This window comes from Nesoenas mayeri (genome assembly GCF_963082525.1).
Source record: "Nesoenas mayeri genome assembly, chromosome: 7".
In the NCBI taxonomy this organism is placed as follows: Eukaryota; Metazoa; Chordata; class Aves; order Columbiformes; family Columbidae; genus Nesoenas; species Nesoenas mayeri.
Genome location: NC_137551.1, coordinates 10,910,393 through 10,929,333, shown reverse-complemented (window position 1 = coordinate 10,929,333; position 18,941 = coordinate 10,910,393). Strand labels below are relative to the sequence as shown.

Sequence of the window (18,941 nt, the reverse complement as noted above, 5' to 3'; positions counted from 1 at the left end):
TTTATTTCCAGTGTCACCAAATACTGTATGAGAAATTACAGCCAAGACCCAAAGGCAGGCAGTTGGGCTCAGGCAGAAGCAGCGTTAGGCCTCTTGTTACTATTAATCTGATCCAAATTTTTCCACTCCGCTAGCTGTGGCTACACCGAAGAATGCAGAAAAATGGCACTTGACTTGGAATTCGGGATTTCACAAAAGTTTTTTCCATGAGCGTACAAGTATAGGAAAATGTTGAGTGACGATTGCAGGGGAGTTGTGAAGGTTAAAATGAGAGAAGTATAGTAAACATACTTCCACAGAATAAAGCAAAGGAAAACAGAGACAGTAAAGGGAAAGATGAACTCAAAGGCACACAGGACTTCTTTGTGGGTTTGCTCCCAGGTACTATTTCTCTACCCAGTCAATGGGAGTTCTCATTTGGCTAACTGAGAAAGGCTCAAGATCAAATGTGTGTCTTATTGGCAATACCTGCATTTTGAGGAACAGGCTACTGGATTTCCAACTTTTAAAATCAAACACTTTCTGCTGACTAAATGCAGAATTAATTTTATTTTTGATTCAAATACATCCTTGAGGAAGGCTCAGTGAAGTCAATACCTTCACAACATGAAAGAATTTGCATCAGAAGGTTATGTTTGTATCCTGTGACTACACAGACTGCTCAAACAGCTGAAAACTTCTATCCATTACTGTCAGTTATCTGGCCAAGAGTTTGTTGGTTTGTTTGGGGGTTTTTTTTGGCTTGCAGCCCTTTTAGTCGCCAGCTGAAACAGCTTTTGATAGAAGGGCCTTAGTTGATGACTGCTCTGAGACAACACTGTGACTCCCACAGATTTTATTAAATATTGGACATATATCTCAAATAAGATTTATTTATGCAGTATACTGTCTTCCCAATTACACAATACATCATACAATTGAAATTATGAGATGTTTCCTTTTCATAAAAATATGCTACATAATATGGTCCTATGAATGAAATGTCAGAAAGAGTCTTTCCCTCCGACACACTAGCAGGAATTGTAAGAATTTGAGTAACAAAACATAAAATTGTTTTCCAAGCCAAGCTTGGTGTTCTATTGGATCCTAAGGAGAGCCTAAAGAAACTTGAGAGTTTCCAATAAATGAGTCCGTTGAATCTGAACTGTATGTACTGGAGACTGTAATACTTTCTTATTCTATTTTTTTTTGGAAACCAAATATAAAGGATTCCTGAACAAACTTGTACAGGTAACAGGGGACCTGAGATGTGGAGCTTGTGCACCTTCCATCTACCTCCTTCTAAGAGAATAACAGATCTAGACTCACTCTCTCTCAAATAGCTCCTCTCTGTTCCATTAAAATGTTGTGGAAACAGAAGAATTTAACCTGTAAGGAACATAAGGAACTTTTGGCATCATGAGAGACCTTATGGTCCTTCAATTCTTCTCTGTCCTTCAGTACCGAAGGAATAAGAGAACACTATAATTGATATTTTCCTCCATGTTCTCATGGACCAAGACTATTTCTCTCATTTTACAAATGAGGAACTAAAACTTAATAGAATTGCTCGTGGTCAAAACCAAAATCCACAGCAGGGCAAAGACTGGAAATAAGCTCTCCTGAATCCCAACTGAATACTTAAAATATCAGCTCACCCTCTTTAATAAGCGATTATAGATTTTTAAATAAATATTAGTCTTCAGTTTATCAGTATTTTCCCTGTATTGATCATCCAATAGTCTTCCAAAGAACCTGGTAGATATATACTGTCCTTTTTGCAAAGAGGAAAAAGCTGTTATTAAGACGTGCAGATTGATAGGATCTGTATCTAGTGAAATTAAAAATTCTGGTTTTTCTAAGTAGTATATTGCAGATTTGTGGGACTTGTCCTCATTAGACTTATAATAGATTCCGCTCTAACATGCACTTACATTTACATACACAGATTTGTGTACAAATAAAATTTTCTTATAAGAAGTAGAGGTCACAAAATAATAATTAAAAAAAAAAAAATCTTATAGGGCGTCTGGGAGTAAAGTTGTGTGAAAACTATTTCATCATTTCCTTCCAAACATTTTTGTCTCAAAGGCATGAGATATTGACACTGTTGGAAACTGGACACTGAGCCGGATCAACCGCTGTTCTGATCCAATGAAGCTATTTCTACCTTTCTGTGTTTGCAGCTGAGAATTTCCATGACCAGATAACGATAAAACTATTGAGATTGTCTCTTGTTTTTTGTTATTTTAACAAAGACACCATAAGACACACAAAGAAATTATAGGAAATTAACTGGAGAGGACAGAAGACAACTATCATGCTGGTTTAGTTAAAACTTTAGCTTGGGATCAGAAACAACGGGTAGAAGAGCTAATCTCTCTTTTTCAGCCACTGTAGTTAAGAATGTGAGCAGCCCACGCCAAAATGATTGCAATGTATGCCACTAGTACATCTGATTTCCAAAACAGAGGAATACTTTTCTCCCAGAAGGTATCCTGGTTTGTGCAGACAGTGTCACAGAGCAGGAAAAGCATTATCATATACTCAGTGAAAGAAAAAACAACCGGCAACTCATTCTCAAGAAGTAGTACGGAACACAAAGCAGCTCACTAAAATCAAAGCCAAATATCTCCTAGGGATGCATTTTAGTGGCATCGATTGGTATGTTGTTATATTTAACAGTCAAATAATAAATGCAGCTGGAAATACAGCAGCAATGGTGTTGGTGAAAGTTGTAACTCTTTTCCAAGATTTACATAGTGATATTTGGCATGCAACTATGTGTACTCCAATGTATGTAGTGGTAAACACACCACTTTAATAAGAACAAAGACTGCAAAATTTTGAGTATGTGGAGTAATTTGAGCTGGGATCTATTTCAGATAATTATTCCCTATCTTGGCCTTAAGTGTACAATTGGATTTATCCAAATGGTTTCCTCTAGCTTTTTATAGCCCCACTGGTCAAGTGAAGGTATCTGCCACCAGGCACCTCAACACAGGATGAGGACTTTCCGTTTGTATTTGTGACCATTACAGACAAAACCAATGCACAACAAGTTTAGGTATTGTACACTACCAAATCATTCCCCTGTCACTGAAGTGTTCTTTCTCATCATGACTTCACTTTTCTCCAGGGAAGCTGAGAGAACAAGAACCCACAGATCTCAATGTCAGCTGGTAGGTTTTTTTAGAGCTACCTTTTAATTTGCACATACTGATAAGAAAATTCATACTTTCTCTACATGGTATTAGCCTAAGTTTGAAGCTGCATCTGAAATATACTAATGTGTCTTTTCTACTCTGTTCCTGAACCAAATAAGTAAGCAGTATGAATTAGAGCAGTTATTGTTCTTTCAGAATCTGGATTACATTTTATTTCATAAATTTGTTTAATGATTTTCTTACCTTCCCTCTCTCTCATTTGTAATCATATAACATTCTGGGTTGACTACAACAAATGCTTACATGGAAATGAACTATTAGGAAGTTATTAGCATTTGAGGTAATTTAGCTGACATTAATGCAATTTAGAAGCAGAATAAAAGCAAGCAGCGCCAGTGCTATGCTACCAGCCCGTTCTCCAGCTCACCCTAAACAAAGCTCTGTGGGCCAGTCTGATGATTCCCAGAGCACAGCTGAGTACCTCTGGTTACACGTGCTTGTTGGCAAGCCTGCTGCATGCAAGAAGTGTGTTTTCTGTGTTGGACTGAAGGCAATGCAAGGGAGCACTCTGACAGAAAGGCAGCATTGTGCACTGGTATCTTGGTTTGCCATCTACACCAGCAGAAGGATGTGTATGAAAATCTTACAGGCTGCACGGTAGGAATGGAAGTGATGTTACTTTCTGCCCATGCAGAAGTTAAGTGCTGGACAGGAACATGCAGAAGACCCAGATGGTAAAGATGAGATGGTAAATATAGGTCAGTATGCACACATCCACACAAAGTTGAATCCTGAGCTTTAACAAGTTCTATTAGCTTAAACATTACCGTCTCTATGAACTATTTGGAGAAAAGCTTCATGGTATTTGCTAATTTCATTTGGGGGCCTCATTCTTTCTATTTTAAGTGAGTATATTCAAGTGGACACGCCATACCTTACTGTCACCATCTTTGATAAATTAGCTCTACAGCGAACTGGCTTGAAAACAAGGAATTTATGATCTCTAAATTCATTTTTCCCACAGAACTTCCAGGAGTATTTTGAGGAAGGAAGACATTATATTTGATCAATTTTCCCTTCTGGTTTCACTCAAAATTCCATAGAGACAATTGAATTAATTCACTCCTCCTATGTTTTTGTCACTCTTTAGGTGCTAAAAGGGAAGTGGGGATCAGAATATATTAAACCGATGTGCCTACTATTCTTTATTGCCATTATGTTACTTAAATGAGAAACCTACCTGATTTATTTTATGGGCTGTTGTGGAAAAATAAGGTTTATCTTTTAAAAGGATTTTGGTAATCTGATTAGTGTATAGATTGGAAGTTTTTGGCAATTGGGCAGGCCAGCAATGCAAACCATTGGAAATTCTGCCAAATAAAAGAAGGGGATCAAGGTGCCCTGGCTTGTCCTGGTGGAGTCAGATGGATTTGATAAGCAGCAGTGGAACAAAGGATGTTATTGTGCTTGAGAGCAAATTTTAGTCAATTCATTTTATGTTTGTTGTAGAAAGATGTTGATTAAAGACTGATTAAAGAAAGTCATTATCTGGCACTACCATGTCCCATAACCAAATTCTAGCTTTTTAACTCTGCAAACTAAAGTTTGTGTAACTGTTCACTTATTTTCTGATGTATGTAATGGTAATTCCAGTCACTAAAACTCCTGGTAGACACTGCTAAAGAAGCCACAAAATGAACTTAGTCCCTGTGGGAACCTGAGTGCACAAGTGGAAAATTGGTGTCACCTGTTCTGCCCCTGAAAAAGGCTCCAGGCAGCATTGTGATACACAAGAGTTAGACTTTTCAAAAGTGAAAAAGTGGTTCCTAAAATATTTATTCCTTTCTACTGAAGGTAAACTCCACAGTTGTGCATAATAAGAAAGAAACTGCAATGCAAAGAAAGCGACCTCTGTATTTATTACAGAGCAAAAACTTATTCTCCTTCCCATGCAGGCAGGCATGAAAGGAGGCAAAGGAAGGAGCCAGAGAACCTTTCTGCTTTTGTAATTTCTTCATGCATGAAAGGAAGAGAGGTCGAGTTCTCATGCCTGCTTTTCTAAAGTCACGCTCTAGCCACATCCCATCAGCACACACTGCATGCAGTCAGTATTGCTGCTGCAAACTAAGCACCGTAGGAGGTGAGGAGGAGACCAGCTGAGTAGAAGACAAGACAGCAGTACTCAGGAAACAGGTTAGTTTAGATCAAACGGTCTTATATCACAGCAGAAAATGAGCATTTCCCTGTGTCATAACCAGACAAGCAGATTTACCTGGAAGGCCTTTTGGTTTTGATTTCTTAATGGCATCAGCTTTGCTGCATCTTCATTAAATGCTTATAACACTATGCTTTACTGGCAATATTGGGAAGGGCAGGGGGTTAACATCACTACTCACACCCTGCATTTTACTTTATTATTGGCACAGTGGCTATTTAGAGACAGTATTGTCACCAACCATTGTTCTTGGCTCAACAGAACAGTCACGGTTCAAAATATATTCAATGTGGGACAGATAAACCTGTCTATCATCAGTGCTATTTTAAAGGATTACATGATTCATTGAGTCTTCAATCAGGAACCTATCTGAAGCCTCAACTGCCATTAACTGAGACTACTCTTCCTAGACTAACCACCAGACTTGTGCAAATGGTCAAGAAACACTGGAAGGTGGGAGTGGTCAGTCAGAAGAAACGTGCAGTGAGATAAGCCTGGACACATTAAAAATAGGCCATAAGCAGGTCAGGCTTGACCTTTGCTAAACAAAGGTAGGGGTTTCTCAAAGCTCTTAGTGATTTCCTATCAGGCCTAAGTCAGTTGCAGTCTCCAGCAATGAGATGCAGTAGAACGACAAACCCAGCTCAACCTCACCTTGCAGGGAAAGTGCCTCCTGCTCAGGAGGTTACATGAAGAAAGATATGTAACATTAACTTTCCAGGCTTCAATATTGCCATGGTGACATAAAGGCAGATATCTGAGGACTCAGTTAAGGAATTACTACTCTAAATATAAACAAGGAACTGGATAGGAAAAAATGACTAATATTTTAATTAACAAAGCCCACCACTTGGGAGATTTTTTTGGGGAGGGACTAGACTGTATAGTAGAAATAATGCTGTAGTAAAGAATCTTGCTTTAGGGATTAATGACAGCACTTCCAGAAAGGTCTTTATCATTGCAAAAGTTTCCAAGTTTACCAACTATTAAAGATTTTTTTCTATTTTTTCCTGTAATTATGTAAATATTTGATATTCTACAAGTTTGGAGAGTGTTTAGATTCTATTTTGTATCCTCCAGGAAAAAAGCATTACATCTGTTTCCCTTATTACATGGTCTATATATGCACTGAATTTTTATCATCAAATCCACTGCAGCAGAGCTAAGGGAAGGGGTTCCTTAATTCCATCTGCATTAGTTTCATAACTGATCAAACGATGTTTTTCTGAATATTAAAAAAAAAACCTTTAAAAAATAACATTAAGTGTAAATACTGAGATATAATCTAGACATTTTCTATTATAACGCATGCACTACAACTATTTGAAACAAATAGCATCTGTATTATGTTTGTTAAACACTAAGGATACACAATTCCTATTTAAGTAAAAACACTGTATTATTACCTATTCAGAAAACCATTTGATATGGTTGAACATGAGAACTGGAAGATTTTTTTACTTAAGTACATTTGATGTTTATGAAAAAAAAGTTAATTGCTTACTGATATTTTAAATTCTATAAGAATTTCCCATCTATAAATAACATTTACCCGCTCTGAACCAAAGTTTGATCTTAGCAACATTCAGAAAGAGTTAAAATGTTGCTCTTATTTCATGCAGTTATGCTGATTTTCCACAGGCACTAATAAGATGCTATGATCACAATGTGTTTGTGTTCCCATATGGAAAATATAAACTAATGTTGTGTATTAAAGGGCATGCTTACTGAATTGCTATGGTACTTAGCTAAGAAAAGTGAAATCCATTTTTAAAGGAACTAGTGCTCATGTACTTGTAAATAATACTCAAAAACTACTGTTATTTAAAGTATGATAGCTGGATTTTTTTTCCCTTTAAGAACTCCAGTATTTGGTTGATTCATACAAAATCCTCCATAAACTGTAGCTTTTCCTTCTTTTTAGAACACAGAAAACCAGCAGGATTTTGAATTAACTTTGTTCTTGTATGGATTGCTGATATAAATTCCAGATGTTTGAAAGCAGTGAAAAGCATAAGAATTTCAACTTAATCTCATGCACCAATCTCTTTGATCACAATTACTGCTACCAGATAGAAGTACCTAATTTGCAGTTTGCAGAAGTTAAAACATATTGCGGGCTGCAGGTAGGCCTGCACCACAGTCAGCCTTCCACTGCACACACCAGAAACTTTTGTTTCCATCACTGCTAAGGACTCCTAATGCAGATTGTTGAGGGATGACATCAAGTGTTTCTACGGAAAATACAAATAGTTCAATTTAGTTGCATTTTTTTAATTATTACTTAATGATCAGAGCATAAGCTAGAAAGGGAAGTGACATTTTTGGTGTATTTCAAACAGAAAAGAGAAGTATTTTGGGGCCTTTGGTATGGGTTTGCCCTATCTTGACTGATGCAGCTTAAAAGCAAAGCGTTATTGTAATGTTGAAACCAAAAGATTCCATTCTGAGCACCAGCAATGTCTCAAGAGCCTTCGCCATGAGCACAAAGGAAGAATTCTTGCCAGAGAATGCATATTGTTCAAATGGAAATGCTAAACGATACTATCAACGGGTTGTAATCTAACATCTATTAATTATGCGTTGTTTTCGTTCACACCTACTACACTATTTGTTCATTTCTGTTGTTCTTTCAACTGCTTTGTCAGGTTTACTCTAATTCAGGTAACTTACAGGAGAGAAGGATTATAGGTAATAGGGAAAAGCTTTTTGACTAAATTTTCTATTGTGGAAAGAAAAGTTCTCCTTTCAATAATCAGTTGAAGCAGTTATTGTTTTAAAATAGAATAAAGTACTGTGTAAAACAGGCACGTAATTATTTTAGTTTTAAAACCCTTTATTTCAGATAAAGCATGCTGCTATATACAGAATAAAACGTGGGTCAAAGCAAGAGCAATACAGAATGGCAACATTATTCCTTAAAACGTACACATTCCTTAAAACTTACAAGATGCTTTTAAAAACTTTAGTGCACCAGTAGTACTATATATTCTTTTCACTCCTAAATTACATCTAGCAAACTGTCATTTCATCACAGATCCTGAGCAACCACATCTATCTCTAGCCTTCATATAATGACAAATCTGAGTTTCCAACAGAAAACGTACAGCAATGGTTTCAGCAAATTACTTCCACAAGTATAATATATTGAAGAAATATAACTTCACATTGCTAATATCTAATTTCAAATGGCATCATTCCACTATGCAAACTAAGCATGTTGTATATTTCGCAAAATCTAAGCTAGGCTCACTCAGTTTTCTTTTTCATCTTTCTCCTATTTATCTTTACAACAGTAAAAGTCTCATTCCTCTAACTCCTAAAGAAATATTGTCAATAACTTTCCTCTCATTTTCTAGAATTAAAATCAAGAGAGTACAATAGTGATGTTTTCCCATATACTGAAGTTATATTTGATATAGTACAGGACAAAAGCTAATCTACTTTATAATGAAGAGCATGAACCAAGTTTATCATTATTTTTACTTTTGGTGAGTGTGAATGGATACCAGGCTAACAACAGATATCTACCGAAGATGACACTCAGAGAAAGGCCCTAGCAGTAAGGCTTTTCTGGGGGTGTGACACTCAGGCTCTAACTCAGGACAGCAGGTAATTTGTTACTGTAACTCTGTCTCATGTATTTGCTTGCTAAATGTGGGCTTTTAACTCTTAACATTAAGGAGCTGCGCTGATAGGCCATGATGCCAGTTGCGCAATTTGGCAAAGCGTGGGCTGTTACGTTCCGTTTCAAACCTCTCCCTGTGGCATGAAGAAAAAGAGAGAGAGAGACAGAGACAGAGAGAGACAGAGACACATACAGAGAAGAAAGAAAGGAGGAAGAAAGAAAGGGGTTAGGGACCATGGCTACCACTTCCCTGCCTTATAACTAGGGCAATGGCAATTTATTTGGATGTTTTCCTCAGCTTTCAAATCGGTGCAAAGGTGCCTGGGTGATCCTTTTTGGACCATGTATGAAAAGTTTGACAGTTGTTCATTTCTGAGAAGTAACTTGATAAGATTTTGTATTCTTTAACTTGCGATTGGTATAACAGGGCTGCTTTTGCTAGAAATGCAGTGTAATCCCTTGTTGTCCTGCCATCAGGTTCTCTTGGCTTTTTCCTCCCTCCCCCAGAAGCGAGCAGTCAGTGAAAGTTAACTCCATACAAGAGCAAAATTAATGCAAACATTTTCCATTCTGTAATACCTTGGGCAGCCTGTACACATCCTGCTGTCCTCCTGCAAAGACCATCAGCCACAGGTGTCAGCAGTGCTTTTCTATAGTTTTTCCAAGTATAAGAGAGTACAAGTGTTGATATGTGCAAAAATGTTTGTGGTTGTTTGGCCACCTGCCATGACCAGCCCTAACTACCTTTGACTGCAGACTGGGCACTCGAGCAAGTTGTAAGCAATGGTCAGCACCTCTCAGCATTCAATCTCTTCTAGATTTTCTACAGTTTAAATTCAGGTTTTGTAAATAAAAATAGCAATAAGGAGGATGTGGGATGAGAGCACAGTCAAGAAGAAGTATATCAAACAGAATGGAAAATAAAATGTTCTTGTTAATTGCAAAACATATTTGATTCATTGCAAACAAGGTAATTTTCCCCTTGTTATTTATACTCAAAACACAAGACAATTGTGTTAATACAGCAGAACTTGAGAGCGAAACCAGCCAAACAAAAATGAACAGGGCTAGTTTTTCTCCTCAGGCTGAAGAAAACACAAAACAATAAACAGAGTAAATACCAACGAATTCACTGATATTTCCAATCTTCTGCTCCTAATAACACGTCATGCAAGTAACACTCCTAAGGAGTCTTGATGTATGATTTCTCAGACTATTTTTTATGCTTTTAAGTAATTAAAAGATACGAAGTATTCCTAGCTGAAATACTGAAGCTTCACGATGGCATTTTTTCAAGTTCTATTGGAGCATATGAGCTTCAGTGGGTCTTACATGAAATGTAAGAATTCCCTTACTGCTTTAAAGATATGCCCCTCCATCCAAGGAGAAGGTGTTCACAAACATCTGTTTGGACTGAAGTGGATACCCTCTTTGCAGAAAGTATTCTGGGAAAATCATCACAACAGCAATGGAAAGTTTTCACGGCAAGTTATACTCTTATCTGTGCCTTCAGAACAGCAGTACCAGGAGCAAAGGGCAGCCACACAACGTGCTCCTTGATATTGACTGAAAGGAATACTCTGCCACCTGAAAATTCCCAAGCATTATGGGTTCTGTTCAGAGCATGTATCACGAAGTTAGAAGCAACAATCTAGACTTGGCTATTATGTAAGACAGTTCTGACAAAAATAAGCTACTTTTTTATTTTTTTAATTGTTATTATTTTTATTTTTTTCCCCTGTAAGTGTTTGGAAGAAACCCAATCACCATTTCAGGCAGTTCTTGCTGACCACACTGAAGAGCTGACATAAAGAGACAAGGGAGAGATCATCACAGGATGCCCTGAGACCAAAATTCCCCACACTGTGAAATCTCCAGCAGTTTAACTTTTGGAATAATGAGGGATTCTTCCAGAATGCCAGCACCACATGAGATTAATGGAACACTGAATCTGGCAAGACTCGGGTTCCACAGTTTCATGGAAACCTTTTGCTTTCAGGAGCCCAGGAAACCTTCCAGGTGATCCCAAGCTGTGGGCTGAGAGAAAGATGTGGCTGTACAGGCTGCCTGGAGTAGATACAGAAGAAGAGTTTCTACTCCATTATTGTGCCAGAAGAGTAGAGTTAAAGTAGGGATTCTGTGCATCTGACACAAGTCCTTTAATCCTTCACAAAATCGAGAGTGGCAGGTGCCTTGCCAAAAGACTAAGTAGAAAGGCTCCAAGAGGCCCAAAAGAGGAGTATCTGAGGGACACGTGTATAACCAGGGCTGTTGCTACCAAATCTGCAGGGGAGCGTGCGCAACATTTGAGGTAGGTACCGAGCCACCGAGATGGGGCAAGCACTATCAGGTAGGTAGGAAGAAGACCCTCTTTCAGGCCTTGCACCAGAGCTCGTGCCAGCTGCACTGTACCTGTATAAATACTGAGTGTGGATTCCCTTCTGCCTCTACAACCTCTTCAGGTAATACAGCTGTGCCTAAATATACTCATAGCCAAACCATGTGACAAAAAGGATAACACAGTAATACCTCAAAACCGCAGAAAATGTGCAAAGCACAGTGGATATCATCATCTGCCTTGAGTTATACTCACTAGAATGCGCAGTTTACATGTTGATGTGTTACTAGATAATTATTTTCAACATATTTGATACCGTGTTTCCAGTATGTAGTATTTTCAAAAGCTAGAGGCTACAGCTAGAAAGATTATTTCTTCCAAGCAACATATTACTCTCAGATTGTTATGGGGGACTGTTAAGTTCAGCACAATGCTTTAAATCCCATCATAATAAAAATTTGGATGTCAGCTATTACATCAAAACAGACAATGCACAGTACATTTAGTAAGAATTAGGCTTGCACGTTTGAGGGAAGAAATAAATCCCTCAGGAATGCAAATGTCAAGCCTGATGTTCAGGCACCTAGCCATGAACACAGGTGACTGCAATGAAGGGCTTCTAGCAAACATAAACGGAAAGTATGCTCACTGTGTTCTCCCAGGGGAGATGACAGACACATTTCTCACTAATTCAACATTTGTATAATAACTTGCACTGTGACAAAAAGCTCAAAACCTTTATAGAAGCCACATGGTAGTAAAAAGAAAAAAAAAAAAGATAAATGAAGAGAAAGTGGATTGAGTATCAAACATCATAAACCCAAAGAGCAGCTTAGAGTAACTAACATGATGCAGGGAACTGAAGTATGCAAATGGAAAATCAGGCTCGCATGCAGGATGCTCTGATTCAACTGCAATTTTTAAGCTCAGCGTAAGAATCTCTACTAAATCTATTTCCCAGCTGTGTAGAACAACATAGCATGATGGTAAATCTTTAATTCCTTATTATCTCTCTTTTTCAGTGTTTTTGGTAGATCTTACGGAACAAATACATTAATCCACTAGCAAAAGCAGTCCTGTGCTTCCATATCCTAAAAATTTGGGTTATATTCATTCCAAACAAAACATAAGCAAATGAGTACAGATACAGATGGAGACACCTACTTTACTACATCATTTCAGGAGAACCAAATGTCAATTACAGGGTCATCCAAATAAATTGCTCACAAGTTCCAGTGCTATCACAACATTATATATTTTCATCCAGTTACAAAACCAAGTAGTTACACGGGGCTTTGTCTCAGGAACTCACTGCATTCACACACCCAGCAAAGAACACAAAAGTTGCAGGTGTAGAGCACTTTCAGATTTGAACACACGCTTGAGGAATTTTGCACTGTCCTAAAACCATGCCAATTTGTTACCCTTCTCATTCAAATGCCTCTCACTGATAGCATTTTAGTGATTTTAAGTAAGTGTATTAGAACATTTAAAGACAAAAAGATAATAATATACATTCATATTAATGCTGTCTTAAAACATTATTTGGTTATCAGTAAGGAGAAAACCATGTTTTTCACAGGAATTTGCCTACCTTGACCTCCTCAGGGCTTCTTCATCTGGATCTTGCACTGCAGACAAAAAAATGTTTCAGTGAGAAAAGAAAGGAAGGAATTAGCTTTATAATGAAATTAAAAGAAAGGTATCAAAGTCCCATCTAAAGGGGCATTCATGCTGACTTTGCAGCCATGGATTTTGTAAGGTCAGCATGAGGAGAAGCAGTTCCCTCAAGCTAGAAAGAAGGGTGTCAGTAGGAAACTGGCTATTACAACTACTTTCTTGTTCTTTTGTTACCAATGTGTCACAGCTGTAGGCAATGACTACAGAGAGAAGCAGCTGGTTTGTGGGGAAGCATGAGAGGCAGTAGCAGATTCATACGAGGGGTAAACACTTAGTATATGGGAGGGGTTCCTGTGCTTCCTTCTCTCTAGATCAGAAATAAGCTCTATAGTTAGTACCAGGTGGTCAGAAAAATATTTCAATAGGCAACAAGGTCCAAGCTCCCATGACATTAATGGCAGATCTGGATTTAGATAACAGGGCTAATAGAGAACTATAAGTTGAATGCAAATAGTGTCCTGTGATTTGTTTTGACCTCCAGAAGTTGTGTCTATAAAAGACTGTTACAAGACACATAAAGTGTTTATCTTTTTTTCTAATGAATGGACAGCTTTGTATGTCTAGGCTGCTGGAAAATGAAAGATTACACTGCAGAGATTTGATTTGCAAGTAAGAAGTAAAGAGTCCCAAATGCTCTTTTAGTGTATAGTCTGTTACACTTGTATGGTGGGACCCCTGGCAGATCAAAGAATTTTCTTCATGAAGCGTAAGGTGAGATTGAACACTTGGATTTCCTCATTCCCTCAAGTTACATCCAGGGTTCTCACTGAAAATGACTACAAGCTGGACATGAGTCTTCCTGGAGTAGCAGTTGCTAATAATGGAGTAAGAAAATAAAGACATGAATCTAAAATCAGGATGAGGGGGATGTTTTGTTGTTCAACTTACTGTACTCCGTTCCAGTCATCTGGGCAAGGATACGGAAAGACCTAGACTGCAGATTGGCCGAACGGCGACTCCAGTCTTCGCTTTCATCTTCAGGCTTGTTCTGAGTTTTAAGCACAGCCTGATACACCGGCGAGGCACTGTCTACGTGAGGGTCTTTAAGGGGCAGGCTACTGCAATTCAGAAAGTGAAACGTTGTGAAACAGCACATGGTAGCTTTCATCCCAGCTTCTCATCCAGAGTAATCACAGTCCAAAACATGGCTTTGAAAATATCACTTTTTTTTAAAAAAAAATGTATCTCACTTTTATGTGAATTAAGAATATTATGGCTCATTCTGTCTTTGAAACAGCCTGTTATCATTCAAATCTGCATATTCAAACCAGCATGAAAATGTTTGGACATGTCTGTTTGTGATTCCCCAGCCGATGCAGCCACAAGCTCCCAGTGGTTAGAATAACGTGTGGTGATAAGGAAGAGGGTGTCAGGAAAAAACATTTCTCTGAGCCCTTTTTTCCCATATTATTTCTTATGAAAGTGGCTTCATGTTGATCCTGGTTTATGTTATGTCTTATTACAGTTTTGGGCCAGTGTATTTTAAGGTTTAGAAACAAGAAACATATTTTGTTGTAAAAATAACGTGATAGGCTTTTATCGTTTTTTTCTAGAGATGATTATTCTTTGCCAAACTCTGAATTAAACTTCCAGCTGCCATAACTCTGGATTCACCGTCTACTAAACATGTGAAGCATAAGAAGTCTAGACTTGCAATCAAGACTTGCATACATATTTTTTATCTGAAATCTTTAACAGCAGAATGTATCTCAGAGTCTTAAGACATCTCTCATCCCCTTGCAAAGTGATATCCAAGGAAGAAACGTCCAGTTTTGCACACCTAAACTCATAGGTACAAAGCTATATAGCACAACTGCGGTACCATTTCTTTGATTGATGATGCAAGCTACAAACAGACTTAGTAACTTAATAGCCTTTTTTTTTTTTCCTACAAAAATAACTTCTGCATAGCATACAGTTAAAATTAAATATTAACAGAGCAGCAGAAATATACACTGAGGGGATGATGTGTGCTTGGAGTAACTTGGCTCCATAACTTCTCTAAATACAAGGTCTATTTTTGAAGCAAGTGATTTATTGTAACAGCTTTAACATGCTATTCCATATAGAGCTTTGCAAGCAGCATGCCCAACTCCATGAAAGTTGAGAAACGGCTCTGTCAAAAGCTAAGGGCCATTTGGTCCAACTAAGTCACCGCTATAAAGTTCCAGGAGCAGTCACCTGCTATAAAAGTTGCTTCCTTGGATCAGGCTCGAAGTTGGTGTTTTCTAAGACACCACTGCGCAGAGAAGTTGGGTTTGTGATTTGAAAGCCTGAGAGGAATCACAAAAAAGCCCAGAAGCGTGTCTGATACACTACACAGAGCCATAACATACACTGCAATAAAAAATATTACCAGGTAGCTGCTTTAAATGTCAGTATTTTCCAGCTGACATAGTCCTTTTCTTCAGCAATGCATAATATATGCCATTTTAATGGATCTGCACCTAACAAGAGTGTGGGACGTGTTCTTCAAGTAAGATACATTCTTATATATGCTATGGACACGAAAGTGCTCCATTTCATCAGGGTTGTTTTTTTTTTCTTTAATTAGAAGAGTATTTCTATTTCTCATAACCCTCAGTATATGCAAACTTCTCACTTTCTTGAGGAGCCAGCAGGGTATAAAAATGATTTTTCTTTTATATGTCTCAGTACAATCACCTGTGTGATGGAGTGCAGCATAGGAAAAAACCCTGACTCTTCAGTTTGAGCTCTGTGACAAACCTTTAAAGTTATGTGAAAAAGCCTCTGAGCATGGAAGATGTCCTGTAGGAGCAGGCAACGTTTTCCAGCTCCTTTTTTAGCTCACGTTTCCTCGAGCATTATCTTTACAATTTCTAGATGCTACTAGGTATGAAAGGCATGATATGGACTTGTTTATTTTGGGAAGGGTGTGCCAGCAGTGGCTTCCACCAGCATTGCTCCTGTGTGCACCAATGGACAAGGTAGTGCTGGATCCTTCTCCAGACGGCAGATGGGAGAGAGCGCAGCAGCCTCCCTTGTCTGGCCTGTCACACCCAGTGGCAGGGCGGGCTGGGAAAGGGACACAAGCGCAGCAGCGAGTTCTGCCTCTGCTGACTTCATGCAGAAATAGTCTTTACAGAAGAAAGATGCTCAGTGACACCAGCCGTCGGTCGGCACCCTGCTCGGGACCGTCCTGCTGCCACTTCTCACTCTCGGCTACTGCTGAAAAGTTTTGTGACTGTAAAAGGTGCAGTATGAGTCCTCCAAAAGGTGACCCCATTTTCAAGTGCCCAGAGGCACTTCAGGCCGATGCCTTAGCACTGACTAAGCAGGCAGTACCTTGCCCTGTAGCACTGTCACAGGTGACTGCCAGGTTTTGGCCAACACTTAACTTTATATCCCCAGACTTACTTTTGAATCCTGCTGAAGCTTACAAAACTGCTGTAACGTGATAGCGCATTTCACTGCGGCAGACTGGGTAATAAACTACTGGAGAGATAATACTGCTGATTCCAACCACGGACTGCTGGGGCAACAGCGGTGTGCAAGTCATGGACAGCTGAAATTCCTTTGTTTACATGCTCTAGCTGGAATGCTTTGCTCTTACACTATGACCCAATACGAAAAAGCAGTTTAAAAGTGTATGTATAGATACGCCTTTAGCTCAAAGGTAGTTAAAAAACACTAGAGGCTGGATCACACATTTCACAGTAGCAATCTGTGGCATTAATATGACATATTAATATCCTTATGGGAGATGATTAAGGGAGGAAATGGAGCTTGGTGAATTAGCCTTCCCTAGCAGAGTGAAACACGCTTCCATAAATTGAGCTAAATTAATGCGATACATTGGAGTATTTCCAACTCTGTCTATAATGCAACAGGCCTTTTTCTTTTTTTAAAATCATAATTATATTGTAGAGGAGTAACTAGGACATATGACCCACTCAGCATGGAAGTGTCGCTGATTATCAGCATTTCATAAACCTAAATGTGACAGTTGATTCTTACAGGCAGCCTAGAGATGCACATAACCATGTTAATACCTCTGTTATACCTCTTCCTAATTTAATTTTCTTCCATCTGGGTGTGTATTTGCAGAAATAAAACACCATGCATCTTTAAGCATATTACTTTAAATTGATGTTACTGAAAAGAAATTCTTCCCAAATAGGTTAGCACTTTGGAGCGTTTTTCATATTAGAGCCACATCACCATACAAGTCACACATTATTAACATTAAAACAAGCTTTAAAGATAGTCAAACCTCTTTCAATAAGTAGCAATGTGTTGGTATTTTTTTCTCGGACTTCATAATGAACTATGGTTTACCATGTGAATCACTCCCTGGAGTCATTATTCAGATTTAATTTAAGTACATAATAAGGAAAAACTTAGGAATGCTGCAGTGGTTCTATCCCCGATGAGGACATCCAACCAAGTATTCTGACTTTGAATATTAGACTGATTCCAACTCTTTAAAAAAGCTCTAAGATGTAAAAAGAAAAGAAAAAAAAGCAACCCAATAAACAAAGAGTTCCTGCAGACTGGTTCATTATCCAGCCAGGCTGACGAATTGTAGAGGATGCATGAGCCTTTATTTAGTTTCTACAGTCACATTATTGATTCTGCCACTAGAACTGCTGATCTTAATGCAGGTAAAGTTGTTGGATTTATGTCTACTTACATGACTTGTGAATTTGGCTAAAACTGAATAATGGAATTTAGAGGTTTAACAGAAGTGTACTTGAAATGTACTGACCACGTGGTTTTACTGCAACCAACTCTTGGTTCTTGGTATTGCAAAATCAATTAAAACAAGGCCATACGGAGTGAAAAGAGATATAAAGTCATGGCATTCAAATTTTTCTACCTTTAGGTTCCAGCATGAGGTCTGAATAACTGCAGTATAAATAATTTATATGCTTTTCTTTGTGTTTCCCATGGAGATCCCATTATTTTTTAAGTGATATGAGGCTAACTCTGATCTCACTGGCTTAAGTTAAAATATCACTGATTTCAAATGGTCAAGCTAGAAAATTAATTTTCTCTGAAGCCTGTCTGTTCTTCACCCCTGGTAAAAGGAGACAGTGTTTCCAGCTAATGTCTGCCAAAAAGAACAGGAGCTCTTTATATCTGCAGTCTGAGTGTGGTGAGCATCTCACACACACCTTGTGGCTTCAGGGCTTCTCTCTAATGTAACGTGAAAAGCACAAATAAGAGTAAGTGCTGAGGCCAAATTATAGGCAGAGGACCAAGACCAAATGAATCAGTACACAATTTGGTCTGCTTTTACAGGACAAACCTCTCATACATATATTTCTGCTTTCAGCATCATTTTAGATCATACTTGATCAACTACGCAAACTAAAGAACATCCTCAGTTTCCACTGGAAATTAAAGTTCAGAATATTACAGAGGTCAAATCAACATGTTAAAGAAATGAGTTATAGGTTTAATCGAATTAATATCAGTTGATGGGCAGGCTGTTGCCCTTATATCTAGATTTAAAATGCTGCATTCCTGGTAAAAAACAATCTACTGAGAAAATTGTTTAGTCACGACATGTTACAAGTTATAGACCAGGCTGTAGCTTACAGCACGGGAGATTTACAGAATCTCCTGCACCTGACTGCACATAGCAATAGAAACATGAGTTTGTTCCAGGCCAGGTGAATGTTAGGCTTAGGAGTCACATTTCAAAGTGAAGGAAAAGCTTAAACAGCAGTTTAGATAGTGGGTTTTGCAGAAAAAAATGGATTTTGCAGCCTTACAGGGGAGAATATAGTCATGGAATTGTCTGCAAAGAATAATGTTCCACTGAAATTTTCTGATACAAAAGGATTGAAATAATCTAATTTTAAACCATCCATGTGATGCATGGATTCCACGTTCAAAATGAGAACAGAAAGTCAGAACAGAGCTTTTGCTGGTGGTGTTTACACCGCTCCTGCAGCTACTGGTGCA

At 38.3% G+C, this 18,941-nt stretch overlaps 1 protein-coding gene across 1 annotated transcript in view; it reads right to left on the bottom strand.

Annotated features, from left to right (window-relative positions):
* Nucleotides 1–9,026: 9,026 nt before the first annotated feature.
* The window catches only part of LDB3 (LIM domain binding 3), a gene marked incomplete at both ends in the record, with an annotated part of 75,502 nt that continues 65,587 nt past the window's right edge, over nt 9,027–18,941 (bottom strand). Inside the window, 3 exons of the mRNA XM_080348151.1 lie at nt 9,027–9,123; nt 12,922–12,958; nt 13,896–14,065. Of these exons, the coding sequence (XP_080204277.1) occupies nt 9,027–9,123; nt 12,922–12,958; nt 13,896–14,065 (304 nt within the window). The remainder of the gene's footprint in view (nt 9,124–12,921; nt 12,959–13,895; nt 14,066–18,941) is intronic.